At 46.7% G+C, this 21569-nt stretch overlaps 2 protein-coding genes across 6 annotated transcripts in view; one reads left to right on the plus strand and one right to left on the minus strand.

Annotated features, from left to right (window-relative positions):
• Tssk3 (testis specific serine kinase 3) lies at positions 1-3577 on the plus strand. The gene is made up of 2 exons (XM_023565641.2): positions 1-185; positions 1092-3577. Exons 1-2 carry the CDS (start codon positions 41-43, stop codon positions 1751-1753), a joined length of 807 nt encoding a protein of 268 aa, XP_023421409.1. The 5' UTR covers positions 1-40; the 3' UTR covers positions 1754-3577.
• The window catches only part of Bsdc1 (BSD domain containing 1), a 26684-nt gene continuing 7391 nt past the window's right edge, over positions 2277-21569 (minus strand). For 3 of the 5 annotated variants that reach the window (XM_003471153.5, XM_005004227.4, XM_063235985.1), the window contains exons 4-11: positions 20786-20953; positions 17934-17988; positions 15375-15490; positions 14917-14985; positions 14519-14597; positions 13233-13691; positions 5450-5553; positions 2277-3762 (exon numbers count right to left, since the gene is read on the minus strand). In XM_003471153.5, the coding sequence (XP_003471201.1) occupies positions 3730-3762; positions 5450-5553; positions 13233-13691; positions 14519-14597; positions 14917-14985; positions 15375-15490; positions 17934-17988; positions 20786-20953 (1083 nt within the window). In that variant the 3' untranslated portion in view covers positions 2277-3729. The remainder of the gene's footprint in view (positions 3763-5449; positions 5554-13232; positions 13692-14518; positions 14598-14916; positions 14986-15374; positions 15491-17933; positions 17989-20785; positions 20954-21569) is intronic. The other 2 variants (XM_063235984.1, XM_063235983.1) reach the window with 1 other exon arrangement.

The following is a 21569-nucleotide window of genomic DNA, read 5'->3' on the forward strand; positions in this document are numbered from 1 at the left end:
GGTGATAGGAAGGAAGGAAGGAAGGCGGCGCCAAGACAGCATGGAAGACTTCCTGCTCTCCAATGGGTACCAGCTGGGCAAGACCATTGGGGAAGGGACCTACTCAAAAGTCAAAGAAGCATTTTCCAAAAAACACCAAAGAAAAGTGGCAATTAAAATTATAGACAAGATAAGAGGGCCAGAAGGTGAGCTGGAGCCCCTTTGGGGAAAAGGGAGGGCTGGGTGTGATGGGTGGGTGCTTCCTTCCGTTAGAAAACTCTTTCCTCCCTCCCCTTTAGTCCGCGGCCACAGAAAGCAAGCCAAACTATGGCCCGAGGTAGGTCAGTAGGGAACCGAAGGATGATGGGAGTCCAAGAGCATCACACCTCAAACTCAAGATGAGTGCACAAGGTGAAGAGTTCCTGGGCTTTTCCTATTCCAGCAGGGAACAGAGACTGGCAGCACCCACAGCCGGGGCTGGCAGAGGGCTGGGACCAGTACCAAAGCAGGTAGAGATGGGCAAAAGACAAGGGTCCTGGAAAGAACTGGGGATCAGAAGGCAGGGTGTGAAGAGCTGGCTTTCCATCCTGTGGGCCCAGCAGGCTTCCTGAAATCCAATGGCACTGTCTAAAGTGATACCCTTCATATCCATGGTCTCACAGACTGCTCACAATCCCTCAGATTGGCAGGGAGTAGATCCTTTCTTTTAAATCGGTCCCGGAGATCGAACTCACGACCGCCTGCTTGCAAGGCAGGTGCTTGTGCTGCTGAGCTAAATCCCCAGCCCCAATCCTTTCAATATATATTAAGTACACAGCAAGTAGAGAATTCTCTTTGCAGTGTCCAAATTGATGGACACATTTGGAAACTTAAGGAAGCCAAAGTATAAGACACACATATGCAGGATAAACAGAAGCCAGAAGGGAAGAGTTGGGAGTAAAGAGGCTCTCCTGATCTCTTTTTGACCCAGGAGTCTCCCCATGTAATTCAGGACTTAAAGCAGCCCTCCTGCCTCAGCCTCCCAAATGCTGGGATTACATGCATGCACTACTAGGCCAGGGTTGGGCCCTTCTGATCTTGCTAGTTTCTCCCTCTTCCCTTTATTTCCATAGAGTTTATCCAGAGATTCCTGCCTCGGGAGCTCCAGATCGTGCAGACCCTTGACCACAAAAACATCATCCAGGTGTATGAGATGCTGGAGTCCACTGATGGGAAAATCTACCTGGTGATGGAGTTGGCCGAAGGCGGGGATGTCTTTGACTGTGTGTTGAACGGGGGGCCAATGCCTGAAAGCCAGGTCAAGGCCCTCTTCCGCCAGATGGTTGAGGCCATCCGATACTGCCATGGCTGTGGTGTGGCCCACCGTGACCTCAAATGTGAGAATGCCTTGTTGCAGGGCTTCAACCTGAAGCTGACTGACTTTGGCTTTGCCAAGATGTTACCCAAGTCACGCCGGGAGCTGAGCCAGACCTTTTGTGGGAGCACGGCCTATGCGGCCCCTGAGGTGCTGCAGGGTATTCCCCATGACAGCAAGAAGGGTGACATCTGGAGCATGGGCGTGGTCCTATATGTCATGCTCTGTGCCAGCTTACCTTTTGATGACACAGACATCCCCAAGATGCTCTGGCAGCAGCAGAAGGGGGTGTCCTTCCCTCCTTATCTGGACATCTCATCTGAATGCCAGGACCTGCTCAAGCGGCTCCTGGAAACAGACATGACCCTCCGGCCTTCGATTGAAGAAGTTAGTAGGCACCCATGGCTAGCAAGCACATGATAAACACAATGGCAAGTCCTCCCCAATAAAGTAGGGGGAGAAAGCAAACCCAAAATCCGCTTCTAAAATGGTGCTATATATTTTAATGTTTACTTATCCTAAAGCTTACCTACACCTTCCCCAGATTCACTATTCTTTCCCTCTAAAGATCTTCATGGAACCAAGGGTCTCATTTAGACTTTTTATTATCAATGGCACATGATTTTCATACTGGTGTTTAAAGCTAATTAGACCCCAGAATCATCCGTACAGGGGGAGGAGAGGAGAAAAATGACCAAGAGCAATTGGAACCACTATTGCTGCAACTTCCTTTCCAAATAAAAGCAGAAGCGTTGGGAATGCAGAAACAGCCTGACTCCTTGTCTCTGCGAAAGGTCTGCTGGGGCCCTATCCCTCCTCATCCCAGAAGCTGAGCTGAGTCTGAGATGAGGACAGGGTTTCCTCAGGGCCCCAGCTGTGGCCTGCTTCAAACGGGAAGCTGCCCCTGCAGCGGCACAGAAACAGACCCCAGACACCTTCTGGCTTCTGTTGAATCTCTTTAATGTTAACGCCAAGTCTGCAAAAGGTTCAGGACAAAGTTGTTTTTTCTCTCCTTTTTAATTACAAAACTAACAGCTGTTAGAATCTTTTTTTCCCTCCTATTTTCTTTTCTGGGCTACAAAATACTCTGGGAAGATGCATAATTTAAAATATATAATATTGCACAAACAACCAAAAGGTTAATTAAACTAAAGAAATAATTACAAAGAGGAAAACCCCCATCCCACCAGAAAGAGATTCAGCATTCTTTCCATCCCACCCCTCACTAAAGGTCTCAACTACAAGTGCCCACCACTCAGCGACCTGCCTATCCCTCTGTCACTGTGGACACAGCTGCTATATACAGGAATCGCCAGAGTAGAACTGTGAAGCACCAGGGTCTCCAGGAATTTCTGCAACCCTCACTGCTCCAAAAGGTGCAGCTTCACCAGAGAGGAGGGTGAGAGCCACAGGCTGGCTCTGTTTCTAGGGAGGGAGCTTTGCAGGAGCCCACCGAGGCCCAGGGCATTTTCCCAGCATATCCTCTTGGAAGCTGAGGGCGGAGGCAGAGCAGCTGACCTTACCAGGCTGTAAGTACTTGCCTTTGCTCACTGCTCTGTACTGCTGGGAGCTGCCTTGTGCCCTAAGCTACAGGGAAGCCGATGTGGGTAGCTGCTTGGACCAGGTATTCTGCCAGGCAATGCACAAAAGGGCCTGAAGTGGCCCTCTCCTCTCTTGTGGAGGGAAAGGACTGCCAGGGTGGACCCTTGCGGTGGCACAGCTGGGCTAAGGACTTGGGTGCATCTGACATGAAGCAGCCCTGGAAATAATGGGGACATTCCCATGTGGGCTGAAGAGAAGGAGGTGAGTTACGGTTTGGTCTCTAGATTCCGAACCCTAAGGAGCCTTTCCAGGTGTGAAAAATGCTAAACAGGGAGGTTTCCAAAAGAGGCAAATTTCCCAGAAATGAGTGCTCCTTATACACGAGTAGGAACCATATCATGTTTGCCAATCCTGTTTAGCCATGGGCAGGCATCCTTGCCTGCTTATGAGTGGACAGAGTGTACTGCCTCTGCTGCCTTGAAGAAACTAGTGGTTAAGCTTCTGTCTACGCACAGAAGGGCCAGAGCTGTCCCTGGGGCTTGCAGCAGGAGTCCCCAGGAGCAGTGGGTTTTCAGCAGAGAAATGTAGGCTCTCGGTGAGGGTGTAGGTTATCTTCCCCTTAGATCATCCTAAGGTTGGCACAAGTCAGTTGTGGGCTTGGATTTAAAGATTCCCTTCCCAAGCATGAGCAGAGGCCCAAAGGGCCAGCGAGGAGCCACCAGAACCTGTGCCCAGAGCTTGGGATGGCAGAGGCCACTGGGGGGACATTCTTGGTCAGTGTCATCCAGGGCGGGGCCGAGATGCTCCAGGGAGGTGGGTGACGGCATGGTGGGGGAGCTGCTCAGTTTGGCTGCTCACTCCCAGTCTTCCCACTCTACATCTTCCAGCTGCAAATGGGAGGGGAATGAAGAGCACAAACACACATTCACTCCACGGTGTGCAGCCCTACCCAACTCACCCTGCTGAGCAGAGTGGCCTGTTTCTGAATCGAGTCCCCAAGCCCTACCCTAGGCCACACCTTGCCCTGCCGTGAGAGTGAACCCTTAGTCTCAACAGTGTGGGCGGCAAGCTACGTCTGCCTAGGTGCTGGACTCACTGCTCTCATTGTTCAGTCCATTGGGTGCTTCCACCACCACCACCAGGCACTCTGCAAGGGGGTGCCTTGCCCAAGGAAGCAAGTATGTCAGTCCCTTAAGGACCTATCTCCTGCTGTGAGATTAATGTCATACCGCGAGAGAGAATGACTAAAAGCAGAGTGGCAGTAGCCTATAGCTACTCAGAAGATCTTCACCAGGGGCTCAGCACTCTAACTTCCAGCTTAAGTCTCCCTAGAACTTTCCTTTGCCTCCTTACCCTGCCATCAGTGGCTCCCTAGTATAATAGGTTACAGAAAGTCTCTATTTTGTGTTGTTTTTTCAGTGCTTGTGTTTGTCTTTTTTTTTTTTAAAGACATGATCTTGAGGGGCTGGGGATTTAGCTCAGTGGCATAAGTGCCTGCCTTGCAAGCAGGCAGTCGTGAGTTCGATCCCTGGTACCGATAAAAACGAAAAAGACAAAACAAACAAACAAACAAAAACACATGATCTTGCTATCAGTTCAGGCTAGCCTTGAACTCACTATGTAGCACAGGCTGGCCTTGAACTCACAGCAGTCCTCCTGCCTCAGTCTCCTGAGAGCTGGGATTAGAGGCGTGCGCCACCATATCTGACCGAACCCAGACTTGTGCATGTTAGGCAAATGCTCCACCACTAAGTGATATCCTAATCCTTTTTGCATTTTTTTTTTTAATTGGTACCAGGGATCGAACTCACGACCGTGCGCTTGCAAGGCAGGCGCTTATGCCACTGAGCTAAATCCCCAGCCCTTCCTTTTTGCTTCTATTTGAGCAAAGGTCTTGCTTGCTAAATTGCCCAGGTTGGTCTTGAACTTTTTTTTGATCCTCCTGCCTCAGCCAATTGTGATTAAAGGCATGTGCTGCTGTACCCAGATAAAAATACTGTGGAGTAGATCACTATATCCTCTGAGCCATCAGGTGGCTAATATGAAAAACTAGACCCTACATGTGTTTCTCTAATTTGCCTTCCTCTTGTTTTGGTGATGCTAGCAGCTGAGCCCAGCTCCTGCCCTTGCAAACTGGGCAAGGCTGACTTTGAACTCACTATGTTACCCAGACTGTTGAACTCATAGCAATCCTCCTGCCTCAGTCTCCTGAGCACCGGAATTACAGAGATGTGCCACTTATCCAGCTCTCAATAGTTTAAGAATATTTTGCCATGGATGTAAAGTTCTTTAAACGATATCAAGCCAAGCGTGTTGGCACAGACCTGTAATCCCAGTACTCTGGGAGGCTGAGTAACATCCTCAGCCCAACATTCATATTTAGGTGATTGGGACACAGAGTTAAAGGCTAGAACTCTCTATCCATCTACCCTAGAACCAACAGGAAGCAGCTTGCTGATGGCGTGTCACAGGCATTCTCAGGAGGCCTCAGCACCCTTCCTGCAGAGGGCACAGCCTGGCCCATGGGCGGGAGTCCCTGACCCTGACATCACGGGGCCAACCCGGCCCACTCACCTCACCAGAGGCATCCACTTTGGAAAGCGCCATCTGTACCTCTTCTTCAGTCATGTCCAAGTCAAAGTCCTTCTCCCAGTCCTCACTGATGTCTGTGCTTGAGCCTAGAACCAAGAGCAGCATGAAATGCAGGACAGGGAAGAGAGAAAACTGCAAAAGTTTAGTTGGGGGGACAGCAGTCTTGAAAATGGATAGCAAGATGCAACCCAAGTCCCTGCAATCTACTTTCATTGTTCTCAGCAATCTCAATATTTAGGATCAAAGGAAAAACCTGGGACTTGGTAAAAACAATTTAGCCCAAGTATGTTAACCGTTGTGCCATTACACTGACAAAAACTCAGAAACAACCTCAAAGTCCAGTGTCAGAAAATTAGAAAAAACTGTTACATGATGGAACATGATGCTTTTGTATGTTTTTGTGGCCCTGAACCCAGGGCCTTCACATAGAGCTACATCCCTACCACTTAAAATTTTTTAAAAAGACTATGTCACTAAGTTGCCACAGTGGGGTTCTAGCTTGTGATCCTCCTGCCTCAACCTTCCAGAGTACTGGGATTACAGGTCTGTGCCAACACGCTTGGTTTGATATGGTGGCACATCTCTGTAATTCCGGTGCTCAGGAGACTGAGGCAGGAGGATTGCTGTGAGTTCAACAGTCTGGGTAACACAGTGAGTTCAAGGTCAGCCTGAATAATGTAGAGAGTCTGTTTCAAAAACACCACCACCACCACCACCAATCTATTAATTGAGAAAAAGCAGATTTCTAAAGAGGGGAGAAGCTGGGCATGGTGGTACATGTGTATAATCTCAGCTACTTGGGAGGCTGAGGCAAGGGAATCACAAGAAGGTCACAAGAGGATAACAAGTATGAAGCTAGCATGGGCAACAGAGCGTCTCAAAATTAAAAACAAACACCCCCCCCCCCAAATGGCTGGGTGTTGGTGCTAATACCTGAAATTTTAGCACTTTGGGAGGCTGGGGCAGGAAGACCACTAGGAGTTCAAGGCCAGCCTGGGATACAAGTGAACTCAAGGTCAGCCTGAACTACACAGTGAGAGCTTATCTTATAAGCTTCCCCCACAAAAAGACCCCAAAAGGCCTGGGGAGGTAGCTCAGTGGTAGGGCACTAGCCTTGAGACCCTCGGTTCAATGCTCAACATAACAAAACAGAACAGAGGAAAAAAAAAATAAAAAATAAAAATAAAAGGCAAGGCATTCTGGTGCTGATGGCCTGGGAAACCAGAAATCTCCCAAAAGAGATGAGGAACCTCTTCTCTTCTCCCTCAGCCATTCTATCTGTGGTGACCTGGCTCCTTCTAAGTCACCAGGCACATCCCTGCCTTGGCTGGCTGTGCCCCACACTGGTAACTGACCCTCAGGTGTCCACAAGGGCAAGTTCTCTGCCCCTTCACACCTCTTCAGATCTTGCCTTCTATGTGTGGCCTATCGGACAAGCCTATTTTATTGCATCCCACCCCTTTCACCCTTTTTCTTACTGTCTGATAACGATGGGGCTAGACAGCAACCTCTATGAGGGCACAATCTTTGATGTTTCCTTATGCACCCCTAGTGTCTAGGACATGGCTTTGGTGCCCAATAAATATTCATGGACCCTTTTTCTAAATCAGTGGTTGGCACACTATGGCCTGTGGATCAAATCCAAGCTACTGCCTTTCTGGAATAAGATTGTGGAACACAGCCACATCTGCTTGTTTACATGTGTCTGTGGCCGCTCCTGGGTCGCAGCAGTGGGGCTCAGTAGTGTCAACAGAGACCATGTGGCCCAACAAGTCTACAGTGCTTGTGATCTGGCTCTGCATCAACAGTTTACTGACTCCTGCTCTAGGTGATTCTGATGCCAGCTACAGTGTGACCATAGCTGCCCTAAACACTCCCATTTGGACTTCTTATTGGCAGTATTAAAAACACGCATGTAAAAGTTATCAGTAAGAAGCAAACTGTAGCTGGGTGTAGTGGTGGCATGCTTGGAATACAGGATATCTGGGAGGCTGAGGCAAGAGGATCACAAGTTCAAGTCCAATAGGAGCAACATAGTGAGACCCTGTCTCAAAATAAAAAAATTAAAGGGACTGAGGACATAGCTCAGTGTGAAGCCCTGGGTTTGATATTCAGTACCCCAGCCCCCCAAAAAACCAGCAAAGTGCATAAATAGTTGCCCAGCTCCATTCAGCTCACAAGGCTTGTACTGTTTCCTCCTGCCATAAGCACTGTGGGAAGAAGTCTCTGAGACAGGCAGACCTGGGTTGAGTCTATTCCTTTTCCCGCTGTATAGTCTTGGGCAAATTATTCTTGGCTTCAGGCTATTTATATAATATGAATAAAATCAACCTCTTTGCAAAAAAACACAGGAGAGGCTTATTAATGCAGATTCCTAACCTCTCCCCTTTCCACCCTGGTTGAGATTCACAGGGTATACATGATGGCTCTGGATTCTGCTTTTTTTTTTTTTTTTTTTTTTTTTTTGTCTTTTTCCTTTTTATCGGTACCAGGGATCGAACTCAGGACTGCCTGCTTGCAAGGCAGGCGCTTATGCCGCTGAGCTAAACCCCCAGCCCCTGGATTCTGCTTTTTTTTTCTGGGTCTTTTTAAAAATCTTTTTGAGATAGGGTTTTCCTGCAGTTCAGGCTGCTCTGAACTCATTTGATAGCCCAGGCTAGCCTTGAACTCATCCCAGTTCTCCTGCCTCAGCTTCCCAAGTGCTGGCATTAAGGTGTGCAATATCACACCCAGTCTGGCTTTTGCTTTATTAACAGGTACATGGGTGATTCTGTAGCATCTGATCCTGCAGTGTGAGAAATAATGACCTTAGAAGTGTAAGAATGAAGTGCATACGTAGAGAATATTTAACAAATGGAGTCATATTTCTCCTAAGGCCTTGTCTTGAGCTAAGTAAAATTTTTTTTTGTTTTTTGAGCCTTGGTTTCAGTATGTAGCACAGGCTGGCCTCAAATTCCTGTTGACTTCCCTGTATCTCAGCTTCCCAAGTCTGGGACTACAGATGTGTGCCACCACACCCAGAAGAGCTAAGTAATGTTCTGCATTACTGTTTTCTGTGCAACACAAAGTCATGGAGATCTGCGACCAAGAGCAAGATCCTCTGACCCTGCATTAAGTCTTCTTGTTCTTCCTGATGTGGCACTCATCTGGCTGGCAGTGTAGCTTCCTGTGGGTCAGAAGCTGGACATCTGGCTGATTACTAAATTATGAATTGCAGCTGTAATCCCAGCACTCGGGAGGCTGAGGCAGGAGGATTGTTGTGAGTTTGAGACCAGCCTGAGCTACAAAGTGAACTCAAGGCCAGTCTGAAATGCACAGTGAGACCCTGTCTCAAAAAGACCAAACAAAAAACAAAACAAAACAAAACAAAACCAAATCACAGCTGTAGCCATGAGTTCCCCCTCACCCAGATGGCGAACCTTTTGGAGCTTTCAATGACAATCAACAGCACACTGTGGCATGTTTACAACAGGTTCACTGCCTAATCCCTAGTTCAGAGTTGAATGCTGGTGCAGACCTTTCCGTGCAAAGAGTATGAGCTCACATTCTTGGAGCACTTTGCATCCCCTTTCTGGAGTGGGTATCAACAGCCCCACTTTCACAAATGAGGAAAAAAAGCTTCCAAGGTAGGGAGAGATGGGAAATCTGGGTGCTCCCTGACTTCAGCAGTCTTGTGTTGTCACAGCAGTAGCACACTAAGATCTCCATTACCCTGAGCATGTGAGCCCTGATTACACAACTAAAGACTTCATGATAGAGTCTGCTTTCTGTATTGTTTTCAGGTGATTACTAACCTCAACACACTGTCATTCACAACTCATTTTACTGTTTTCTTTTCTTTTCTTTTTTTTTTTGGTGCGGGGATCGAACTCATGACCTCGTGTTTGCCAAGCTGGCACTTATGCCACTGAGCTACCCCCCCACCTCATTTTACTCTGTTTAATTGGCTCTCTGCTCCCCTAATCAAGAAATAGAGACATAACTAGTTGTCAGATCCCAGTCAATGGAAGTGGGGCCTTCCATGGGGCCACAGCCACAGGCCTGCCCCACATTCTCCCCCACTGCTTTGCAGTTGAGCAGGGTGAGTCCAATCTCTTCCATCAAACTCGGACAAAATTCAGGCAGGAGCAACATGACCAAGACTACCTGTGGCTACGTCATGTCAGGGAGACTCCTGCACCTAGAGACAGTTTACATCATCCCCTTAGGATGTGGGTGTAGGAGGGAAAAGGAGTCATTCTTCCTCTTAAGATCTATTCTTTGGGGCTCGGGATTTAGCTCAGCAGCATAAGCACCTGCCTTGCAAGCAGGAGGTTGTGAGTTTGATCCCCGGTACCGATAAAAAAAAAAAAAAAAAAAAAAAAAAAAAAAAAGATCTACTCTTTCTACTGTGTTCTCACCATTCTAGGCTAAACCTGGTGCCTGGCTTCTACCATCTAACTGCCTATAGTTGTTTGGGGTTTTCTGCATCGCAATCCCAGCCCCTCCCATGCCTGAGTGCACTGCAGGCCATGCAGCACAGCACAGTTTACTGGTTAGAGCTTCTCCATATCTCCCTCATCATCTCAACTTGATCCAGTCTCCCACCACAGCTGACCTCCCTCTCTGTAGCCCAAATATGTAGTTATGAATAGAACTTACAATTTTTTTAAAACTTTTTTTTTTGTCTTTGAGATGGGGTCTCACTATGCAGTTCAGGCTGGCCCTTGAGCTTATTTTGTACCCCACGCTGGTCTCGAACTTGCAACAATCCTCCTGCCTCAGCCTCCCATGTGCCAAGAGTGTGCCACCACACCCAGCTTGGAGCTTATAGTTTTTTTTTTTAATCAGGGATCAAACTCATGAGCTAGCATTTGCCAGGCAGGCAGCTTATGCCACTGAGCTAGATCTCCGGCTCATAGGAGCTTATAATTTTTAACTTTCTGTCTCACTATTCCTCACTCTTTCTTTGCAAAGCTAAGATTTTATGAGCTACCAGTCTCATTATTTTTGGTATATCCTTGGATTTGCTCTTTTTCTTCCAATGATGTTATCTGGCTTTTTTTTTCTTTTTTTTTTTTGGTCTTTTTGCGACAGGGTCTCATTATGTGACTCAGGCTGGCCCCGAGCTCACTTTGTAGTCTAGGCTCGTCTCAAACTTGTAACGATCCTCCTACCTCAGCCTCTTAAGTACTGGATACAGGTGTGTGCCACCATGCCCAGCTATCTGGCTAATTTTGAGCTCCAGTTAAATCCATCTTCCATCTACTCCAAGCCTGCACTAAGCAACTTAACTTGGCAAGGCCAAAGTACAATAGGACTGACTGGTCTTACTTAAAATCCTTGACCAGCTCCTCACGTGGACCCTCGTATCACATATCCAGAAACTCTACACACCTATCAGAACCCCCACCTATTCTTCCATAGGATGAAATAAACATTTATTGGCTGGGTGATTGATCTGTTTGCTACCAATAAAAAAAATGGGCACATCAACACAGATCTCTTAAGGTTTTTATGAGGACGAGATATATGCATAGATCTAGGCACAGAAAATGCTGAGAATGTTCCATCTTATAATTTCTCCAAAACAGGGCTCTAACCAAATTCCTTCTCTGACTCAGATCCTATATCAAACAGCTAACTCCAACTTAAAGAGGAATAAGCAGAAGCTTAAAGATCAAAAACTTTTCTGAAGTCAATGGCTTATGGGAAAAGTTGGGATGCGAACCCAGAATTATAACCCAAAGCCTGCCCTTACTAACCTGTGCTCTGCTTAATGGCCCCAAGTCTAATTTTCTGATTTTAGCTAAAGGTGTTAAGTTCTTAAACTCTTTTTTTTTTTTTTTTGGCTTTTTCGTTTTTACCAGGGATAGAACTCATGACTGCCTGCTTGCAAGGCAGGCGCTTATGCCACTGAGCTAAATCCCCAGCCCCAAGTTCTTAAACTCTTTCTGAGTCAATTGCTCATTCTTTTTGTTTTTGTGTTTTGAGACAGAGCCTTGCTATGTACTTCAGACTGGCTTTGAACTCACTATATAGCTCAGTTTGGAATTCATGGCAGTCCTCCTGCCTCAGCCTCCCATGTGCTGGGTTTATAGGTTTGTGCAACCATCCCTAGATTTACTCTCTCTCTCTCGGGAGCATTACAGAACAGGGGGTTTTAGTTGCTATCCCTCTGATGTGCCCCATCAACTTAAATACCACTCCCCACACCTGCCCCAAACCCTCCAAGTCTCCTACACCCAACTCCTTGGTGCAACACCTGCTGGGCTCAGAGGTTTCAGCTATCACAGGACAGCACTGTGCCATGTTTCCTTTAGGTTTCATCACAAAGACTACAGCTTCGGCCCCTCCCACTCAGGGTCTCATAAAAAACAGCAGCAGTTTAATGGATGACCTCACTGACTCAGGCAGAAGGAAAGCACTCTGATGGGAGACTGGAAACCCCAAGGTTCTTTCTCCTCTCAGATAGACCTTCAGAGGCTTGGGTGTGATCATTTCCTGTCACCTGCAGGAAACAGCTTCTCACTATGCAGCAGGCCAAGCCTTACCTGCTGGATAAGTTTTGTGGCTGTGACTGGTACTAAGTTTTAGCAGTGACAGCACACATGTGTGTAAGGGGTTAGGGGTTGCTCTGGAGAGGGCTCTGGGAAGTAGAAAAGCTAATACCAAGGATATCCTTGTCCTTTAATCCCTGGAGTTAATAAGGGTTGCTGTTTGACATAAATTCTGTGTCTAGTCTAAAACTCCTTTTACAGATAGACCCTGAAACTCTATTTCTGAAGTTGGGTCATCCTAAGTTCACAGGTACTCATTTCATTCTTCTTTAAACTAAGTTTTGTGTGTGCATTTCATAATGATAACGAAGGCTTAAGGAAACTGACTTTTCTAAAGTTTCACAGGAGAGAAGACTTTTGACATTAATATTACAAGAATCCCTAGTGAGGACAAGGCTGCACTATTCAAAAGGCCAGAAATCAGCAGTGTGGCAGCGAAGGGCACGGCCTGATAGACCTGGGTCTGAATTTGGGATTGACACTTTGTGGCCATGTCAGTTTGAACAAGTTCCTTAACATTTCAGGGCTAAATTTTCATCTGTAAGAGGAGGACAAAATGCCATATAGTATTTAACATGGAACTCAAAGTGAGTGTGATTTCATTGACTCTAAGAAAGACCCCAGTAAGGGGCTGGGGATTTAGCTCAGCGGCATAAGTAACTGCCTTGCAAGCAGGTGGTCATGAGTTCAATCCCCGGTACCGATAAAAATGAAAAAGACAAAAAAAAAAAAACCAGTAGCTTTTTTTTTTTTTTTTTAAATCTTTTTATCGGTACCGGGGATCGAACTCACGACCACCTGCTTGCAAGGCAGGTGCTTATGCCGCTGAGCTAAATCCCCAGCCCCAACCCTAGTAATTTTAAGATGCATTCTTCTTTCAGAGACTATGTACATCCTAGACTTCACGAAATACAGTAATAAAAAAAATTACTGTCAACACTGAGATTTCAGAAGAAGAAGAAAAAAAATTACTATATGGCTGGGCGTGGAGGTGCACGCCTGTAATTCCAGCACTCAGGAGGCTGAGGTAGGAGGATCAAGAAGAGTTGGAGGCCAGCCTGGGCTACAAAAGTGAGTTCAAGGCTAGCCTTAAATGCACAGTGAAACCCTCTCAAAATATTACTGTCCTTCTCATTATCACAAATGAAAGACGTCTACTCTTAGGATTATAGCAAGACAAGGAAACACAACTGCCTTACCGTCTGGTGTTGGGGTTCCATACCTACCTTTCTTGCCATTGTTGGAAGGTGTAGACTTCCCACTGTCCGAGTTCAGCTCAAACACCCGTAAGTCCGTGGGAACCTCCTCCCTCAGAGTCTCTACTCTGGTTGGAGGCCTGGGCTCTGGGACGGTAGGACGCCCAGCAGGGGTCAGGGTCTTGGAGGGAACTGGGGGCGGAGGTCCAGTCTCGCCTTCATCCACAGCCGGGCTCTGTTCCTCTGAAGACGCCTCCAGCAGCTTCTGAGACAGGTCTCTGGGCAGCACTGGTGCCTCAGGTGCAGTGGTAAGGCTGGCAATCTGGGTCACAAGGGAGACGCTCTCGCTGCTCTCAGAAGGAGTCACCTCTGCCACAGTCTCTTCACAGGGGCTCTGCGGGCCAGGCATTCCCTCAGGGGATGTAGAAGTTTTGGTCACAGGAACCTTTGCCTCTTTTGGAGATGTAGGTGAAATGCCCACAAATTCCTCTGTAGAGAAACACAGGGGAAAAAGAGCAGTGCATCCTGGCCAACCTCAACAGCCCTGGTGCTTGCGACCCTAGTCTTGCCCCATCACAGTTGTTCTGCAGACCCTCCCTGCTGGTCAGTCCTGCCTACCCATGGGGCCCTGGTGGGCAGTCAGCAATACTGCCTGAGGTGCTGAGAGATTAGACAGCTGATGCCTGAAAGTGGGTCAGCTTTAGGTTCAGGTCAAAGTCTACCACATCCTAGGTGTACAGCTAGACGAGCCATTTCACTTTTAACTTGTCAGCCTTGTTTGTTTGCTGGATAATGGAGGTGTGGTAAGGACTACACAGGTAAAGCTCTCAGTGTAGCTTGGGTACACTTAATAAAAATTTTAGCATTGTATCACTGGCATGGCTCCAATATGCTGCTCTAAGTTGAACATCTGGCTTAGTAGAGGAGGCTCAGCTCCCACTCTAAACCAAGAGTTCTTAAGCCTGGGCATCTGTATTAGCAAGGGGCTTGTTAAAAATCCACCTTTGGCTACATTCCTACAGTCTTATTTAGAAGGCAGAGAAGGCAATCTGGATTTTCAATATGCTGCCCAGTGAGTGTGAAGCAGCTGGGCCATCACTGGCAGAGCAATCTGTTCCAGCTGACACATACGATTTTTATACCTAAATTTGGGGTTCCAGCAGCCGTGTTCCATTTGACATCTACTCACTAACACTGCCTGTGCCCAGTGTGTTACCCTGTGCTAATTCTCTATTGTTTGCTGGGCACAAAGCTTTCCAGGCCTCAGAGTCCCACACACAGGCCTGTCACTTGCCCATCACATTTCAACACCTTACCTTCTTCCTCCTCCCAGCCAGGCTCTTCAGAGAGGCTCTGTTCTGCCCGCTGCTTCAGGGCATCTCTCCGGGCCTGCTCCTGAGGGTGGGAGTGCAATGACCAGGACCAGTCAGGACTCCTTTTTCTCAGGCCCTGGTCCTGATCCCAGAACTCTTGCTACCTTGTCTCCCTCTTTTGCTTTAACAATGTCCAGCCTGTCAGGCAGGCATGGTGGTACATGCCTGTAATCCCAGCACTTGGGAGACTGAGTCGGGACAGCAAATTCAAGCCCATCTCAGGTAGTATAACAACTCAGGAGACCCTGTCTGCAAGGGTTCAACCCCCAGTATGGGGTAAGAGGGTCCATCTTGCTTGTATCAGGTCTGAGTAGCTGTCTCTCTGGGCTAGACCAATATACCTGTTCTAGTTGATGGACTTTATAGAAATACCGATGCCAGAATTCGGAATGGGAAACAGCTGCTGGAACCTGGAAGGAGGGGAAAGTGGAGGTGAGACTTTGGGATTCTTATACAGGGTCTGTGTCCCCAGTCTTCTCAGTCTCCTCCCAGGCATTCTGGATTTCAGACACACGAAGCAGTGTGGCATCTGTTAGGGCCCTTCCACCCCCATCTTAGTTCCAGTCAGACCTACCTTGGCCAATGAGGAAGAAAAGAACTCCCATTAGGCTTTGCTGGCCCTTTCATTTCTCACCATTCTCTGAATGCCAGAAGCCTGGCAAGTCAGCCTCTTCCATGCAGGTTCTTGGCTCAGGACATGGCTGGTTTGGCTCTATAGGGTCTCCCATGGTACATGTCCCGCCCACCACCTGACACTCAAGCCTGGAGCCAGCTGAGGTCCTGCCGGCTGGGCCCTCACCATCTTGGTGTAGAGGGCCCGGATGGAGGGGCTGCCTACAAGGAGCTCTGAGATCTCCCCCTTCTTCTCCTCCAAGCAGAACTCGCAAAGCCAGGCGTCAAACAATTCCGGGGGCCCTGCAGAGGGACAGACGCTGATGGTCAGTTCCCTGGGTCTGGGCAAGAATGATGGACCTATAGAATGTACTTGAGCCTGGACTTGCGCAACGGGGAAAATGTAAGGGTTTTTCAGTCACTTGGCCCATGATGGTGAGGTCAGGTAGGGTGAAGGGGTGGCTGGCCCTACTGGGATCAAGGTGTGGCAAGAAAGGACACTGTCTCCACTTCCTCATACCCCTGCTGGCATCAGCACCCACTGCACCTGGCTGCTGAGCCTCCACTCCAACAGGTATTCTCAGTGCACACACTCTGTCCACCCTCATGTGACTGCGCTACCATTGTTACTGGGAGTCCCTGCCTTCCTCTGGATGTCCACCTCTCCCTGCTTTTGTGGTATTTTTTGCCTTTCTTCTGCGTCTCTGGTTGTTCCAAGTCTTCATGGGCTGCTAGTTTTCCTTTCCTTCTCTAATCTCTTAATACATTCCATTTCCTCCCAAGATAATCTACATTAAGTCATGTTTTAATCCTGTCCTTCCACTGGCCATTCTTGCGTCTCTCTGCAACCCAGACTACCTTCTAGGGCTGCAGGTATAGTTGCATATGCAACATGTGGTCATTTTTCTTTCCACACAGTTATCCATCGGAAACTGGGGGCCATCCTAGACTTCCCCTTTATCTACTTGCTAGTTTTTGAGACAGGTCTCACTATGTAGCCCAGATGGTCTTTAACTCATGGTGATGATCCTGCCTCAGCTTCGCAAGTGCTGGATTTATAGGTATGTGTCACCATGCCCAGCTCCATTTGCTCTGACCCTACTTCCTCAGTGTTTCTTTGCATTCTGTCCTCTCTGAATAGGCTCTGGCCTTATCTTTAAGTCAAGGCAATCCTCCTGCCTCAACCTCTTAAGTGCTAGGATTACAGGCATGTACCATCATGTTCAGTTATGGAGGGTTTTTTCTCTTTTTTTCTTTTGGTACTGGGAATCCAACTTAGGGTCTCACAGTTACCAGGCAGGCACTGTGCTGCTGAGCTACATCCCCAGCCTGGAAGGATATATTTTTTTGGTACCGGTGATCAAACTCATAACTGCACGCTTGCAAGGCAGGCACTTATGCCGCTGAGCTAAATCCCCAGCCCCCTGGAAGGATTTTTTAAACTGGGATCCACAGATGATCTTTAAAGGGTAAAAGAATCCCGTATTGCACAAAAATTTTGTGGCGAGGAGGCTTGTCATTTTCTTTCTTTCTTTTTTTTTTTGTCTTTTTCATTTTTATCGGTACCAGGGATCGAACTCACGACTGCCTGCTTGCAAGGCAGGTGCTTATGCCGCTGAGCTAAATCCCCAGCCCCCGAGGCTTGTCATTTTCAACACGTTTTTAAAGGTCTTTTTTTTTTCCCTAAAAAGATCTAGAATCAATACTGTGAGCTTTTTAGGATGAAATTCAATGCTTAGTATGGCACACAAAACTTTATCAAGCATCAGTGCTTTGGCTGCCTTTACTCTGACACACATACTCTTTAATCCAGTGTTACCAAAAATCTAGAGGTTCCTGTTCTTCCTGGACTTCCACATATGCTATTGCCTTTTCTTGGTAGTCTGTACTTCAAAAAGTAAAACTAGTCTACTCGTGATTCATTCTTTTTTTTTTTTTTGTCTTTTTCTTTTTTATCGGTACTGGGGATGGAACTCACGACCACACACTTGCAAGACAGGTGCTTATGCTGCTGAGTTAAATCCCCAGCCCCTATTTTTTTTTTTGTCTTTTGTGATTCATTCTTATTGTTTTTTCTTTTATCAGAGGTTTTTTTTTTTTTTTTTTTTGTCTTTTTACGTTTTATTGGTACCAGGGATCGAACTCACAAATGCCTGCTTGCAAGGCAGGCGCTTAAGTCGCTGAGCTAAATCCCCAGCCCCTGTGATTCATTCTTAAAATCTCAATTCAAGTGTCACTTCCTGGGCTCCTCCGGCTGGTTAAGGTATCGCTCCTTTGCCTGTCTTTTATCACAAGCAGTCATTCCACTCTTTACTAGTTCTGCTTTATTCCCTCTTTGCTGGTTCTCTCCTAATAGCCTCATCCTGAAGGGCTGGGTCACATGGAGGGCTTGACTCATTTCTGATCTTTTGTTCTGGTAAGGGACTCCATGTGTGGCAGGGTCTAAGTGAACAGGGGGTGATGGCGGGAAGATAGACAGGTTGGAGGGCTGGGAAGGAGACTGAGCAGAGAGAATGTGGGACCAGAGAAACAAAATCTCTGCAGATGACAGAGTTGGAGTGAAGCCAGCTAGGGTTCAGGGAGAAGTGACCATCCATCATCCATCCTAGACAGCATCCTAGAGTCTTACTCTAGTCCATCTCCACAGTGGGTCTTTGGCTTCAGCTGACTGAGGCAAACAGGGTACACCCCAATGTCCACTTAGTTGATTTGCCCCCCAAGCCTACCCCCTCTGTGATCCCCTCACCATCAGGTTCGTTGCAGTAGGTTGCTGGGTCTGACTGCAGGCTGTAAAGGCGAGCCTGTAAACAGAGAAAAGATTCTGGGGTGCTGGGCATAGAAAGCACTCTGTCTCCGCAGAGTGCTACAACCCTGCTTCTTCTTTGCAGAAACCTATCAACACTGGGGCGGGCCTAGTCCAAAAATAGCCTCCTACTAACCCACTCTCTGGGAACTAAGGAAATATAGTATACACAGGTTACAAAATTATATGTATAAAATGCTTCTAAACTTTATGTGAAATTTAAAAAATATCAAGGACAAATATATTATAAAGTTCAGCTTCAGAGGCAAATTGTTAAATAATGTAATTACCTCAAAATTAAAAGCATTAATCAGAAGTTCTTAGCTGGATGTGGCTAGCACACACACCTGTAATTCCAGCACTCTGGGAGGCTGAAACAGGGGGAATACAAATTACAGCCCACCTGGGGCAACTTAGTAAGACTGTCTCACAAAAATAAATAAGCAAATAAATAGGCTGGACATGTAGCTCAGTGTGAAGGCCTTGGTTTCAAACCCTAGTACTGCAAACACAGATATCTTGGGCTGCAGGTATAGCTTAGTAGTATAGTGCTTGTTTAGCATACATAAGGCCAGTGTTTATAACCTCAGTACTGCCACCACCCAAAAAACAAAAACAAAAAACTCCCTTAAATTTTGTAGCTTGTCTGCCAAGTAAATTGTAAACAGTGCTCCTACTAGGGTCACAGACATGCAAACTTCAGCTGATAAGAAGAAATCCCCACTCCTGCCCCATTATATGGATACATTACTATTTCTGTATGCATCAGAATTCAGCAAGGGGGGCTGGGGATTTAGCTCAGCAGCATAAGTGCCTGCCTGGCAAGCATCAAGTTGTGAGTTCGATCCCCCATACAAAAAAAAAAAAAAAGAATTTCAGCAAGTGATTTTGGTGATGAGTCGTTATTTAAAATCTTATTTAATAATTACTACAATACCACATGTTCACTCAGTGGTGGTAATAACACTGGTGCTGAAAACAGCCTTGAAAAATCAGTATGTCTGGAAAGTCAGTACGATCAAATGCTACAAAGAAGGCCCAAATGCCATGACACCACACTGAGAATTAGGAGAAAATGATCCATGAAAGAGAAGTGATGATGAAAGAATAAAATGTGGCACAAATAACCACCATTGTTGATTTAAGTGCTCTGAAGACACCATTTCTGCCTACACAATCATTTGTAGCAGAAATTAATCTTCTTTGTTGTGAGATAGGGTCTTGCTGTGCTGCCCAGGTTGGCCTTGAACTTGTGATCTTCCTGCTTTAGCCTCCTGAGTTACTGAGACTGCAAGTGTGGGCCACTGCATCTGGCTTGGAAATTAGTCTTAACTGAGATATGGAAAAAATGATGCCTCCAAAGGCTCTCTGCAATGTGCTTACAAAGATGAAAGCTGGGGCTGGGGATTTAGCTCAGCGGCATAAGTGCCTGCCTTGCAAGCACGCAGTCGTGAGTTTGATCCCTGGTATCGATAAAAAAAAAAAAAGAGAGAGGAAGAAAAAAAAAAAGATGAAAGCTGAAAGGAATCCAAATGTGACATTCACTTGTAAGAAAAATTTTTGTCTTTTTTTGAGACAGGGTCTTGCTATTGCTATGCAGTTCAGGCTGGCACTGCGCTGTGTAGCCCAGGCTAGTTTCAAATTTGTAGCAGTTCTGCAATTCTCCTGCTTCAACCTCCTGAATGCTAGAATTATAGGCATGTGCTACCATACCTGGCTTTACTTGTGAGAATTTTAAGAGATTAAAAGTGATAGTGATTAGTACCAGGGATCAAACTCATAACTTTATGCTTGCCAGGCAGGCCCTTTGCCAGCAAGCTAAATCTTGGTCCCATTGGGGCTGGAGATTTAGCTCAGCAGCATAAGCGTCTGCCTTGAAAGCAGGCAGTCGTGAGTTCAATCCCTGGTACCGATAAAAATGAAAAAGACAAAAAAAATATGAAATGAATCTTGGTCCCATTAAGGTACATTTTTTAGAAAACATACTACAAAGTTGCATTTATAAAGTAGTTATTTTGTGAAAAAGAAAAACCCTGTAACCCTAGGGGGGTTGAGGTAGGAGGATTTAAACTTCAAGGACCCTGTCTCAAAATGGAAAAAAATTTTAAAATGTGTGGGGATATAACTCAGGAGTAGAGTGCCCCTGGGCGCAATCCTTAGTACTTCAAATAAACAAACATAAAATGCAAAACATGTTTACTTATATCAGCAAATAAAAACAAATGGAAGAGTTGGGTATGGTGGTGGATGCCTCTAATCCCAGCAGTCAGGAGACTGAGGCAAGAGGATCTGTGAACTTGAGGCCAGCCTGGGCTACCTAGTGAATTTTTAGGGTCGGGCATTTAGCTCACTGGTGCATTGCCTGCCTGGCACGTGTGAGGTCCTGAGTATGATTCCCAGTACCAGCCCCTTCCAAATACCAAAGGCCCCCAAATAACAAATGGAAGGTTATATATCAACAAGGAGTCAGAGTGTTTTTGTATGATAGGATTAGGGGTTTAGAAATACAGTAATTCTGTTTTTCTTGTTGGGGTTCTCCAATTTAGTTACATACATGTATTTGTTTGGCTTGAACATGAGCTGCTGTTGTAAACAGAAGCTGCAATCTAGGCTGTGCGTAGTGCTGCACACCTGTAATCCCAACATAAGGAGGCGGAGGCAGAAGGATTTCCATACATCTAAGGCCTGCCTGGGGTACATAGTAAAACCCTATCTTAAAAAATAAATAAATAAACAAACAAACAAACATTGGATGCTAAAGCCAACCATCTGTAGGGGAGGCTGCTGGTGAATACCTTGGTGCCATCATAGGGCTCAGCTGTGCCAGAGGGTGTGCCCATCAGGGTGATCACATCACAGTCGATGGTTTTATCTGGCGAGGGGGCAAAGGTGTCTGAGATCACCCCGAGGAAGTCTGACAATCCCTTCTTCATTTTTTCTGTTGCTCCTGAGGAGCCTTCAGTCTGTGGAGAGAATCAAGAGCGAAGCAATGCTCCAGGAACAGACTGAAATCTAGGAAATGAGGGTGGGTTGGGAGCAGGTGGGGAGCATCAGGGCAAGGGTGTACTATACGTGGGGACCCAGGAAATGTCCACAGGTCCTTCACCTCATCTCAGGGGCTGAAGAGACAGAACAGCCAAACCCTTTCTCCACCAGTTGGAGTTGCCTAACAGGGCTGTGGCAGGCCTGGAGAGGTCAAGGCAGAGATTCTTAACTGTTTTATCAACATGTCAAGGCCAATCAGGCTGGCACATGCCTGGAACCCCAAGAACTCTGGAGGTCGAGAAAGAGGACTACTGTGTGTTCAAGCCCAGCCTAGGGCACATAATGAATTCAAGGTCAGCCTGCACTACATAGTGATACCCTGTCTCAACCCCATTGTCCCAGAAAGGGGCCAGAATAAGATGGGCATAGTGGTGACACCAGTAATCTAGCATGTACGAGGCCCAGGCATAAAGATCAGCACAGGTTCAAGGTCAGCCTGGTCTACACTGTGAGTCTGAAACCAGCCTAGACTTCATAGTAAGACTCTTGTCTGTGAAAAAAAAAAGGCAAGAGTGAGTAGACCCATGTCATAGA

Source organism: Cavia porcellus, unplaced genomic scaffold, assembly GCF_034190915.1.
Source record: "Cavia porcellus strain 051 isolate PalLab524CR breed Dunkin Hartley unplaced genomic scaffold, mCavPor4.1 scaffold_25, whole genome shotgun sequence".
Lineage (NCBI taxonomy): Eukaryota > Metazoa > Chordata > Mammalia > Rodentia > Caviidae > Cavia > Cavia porcellus.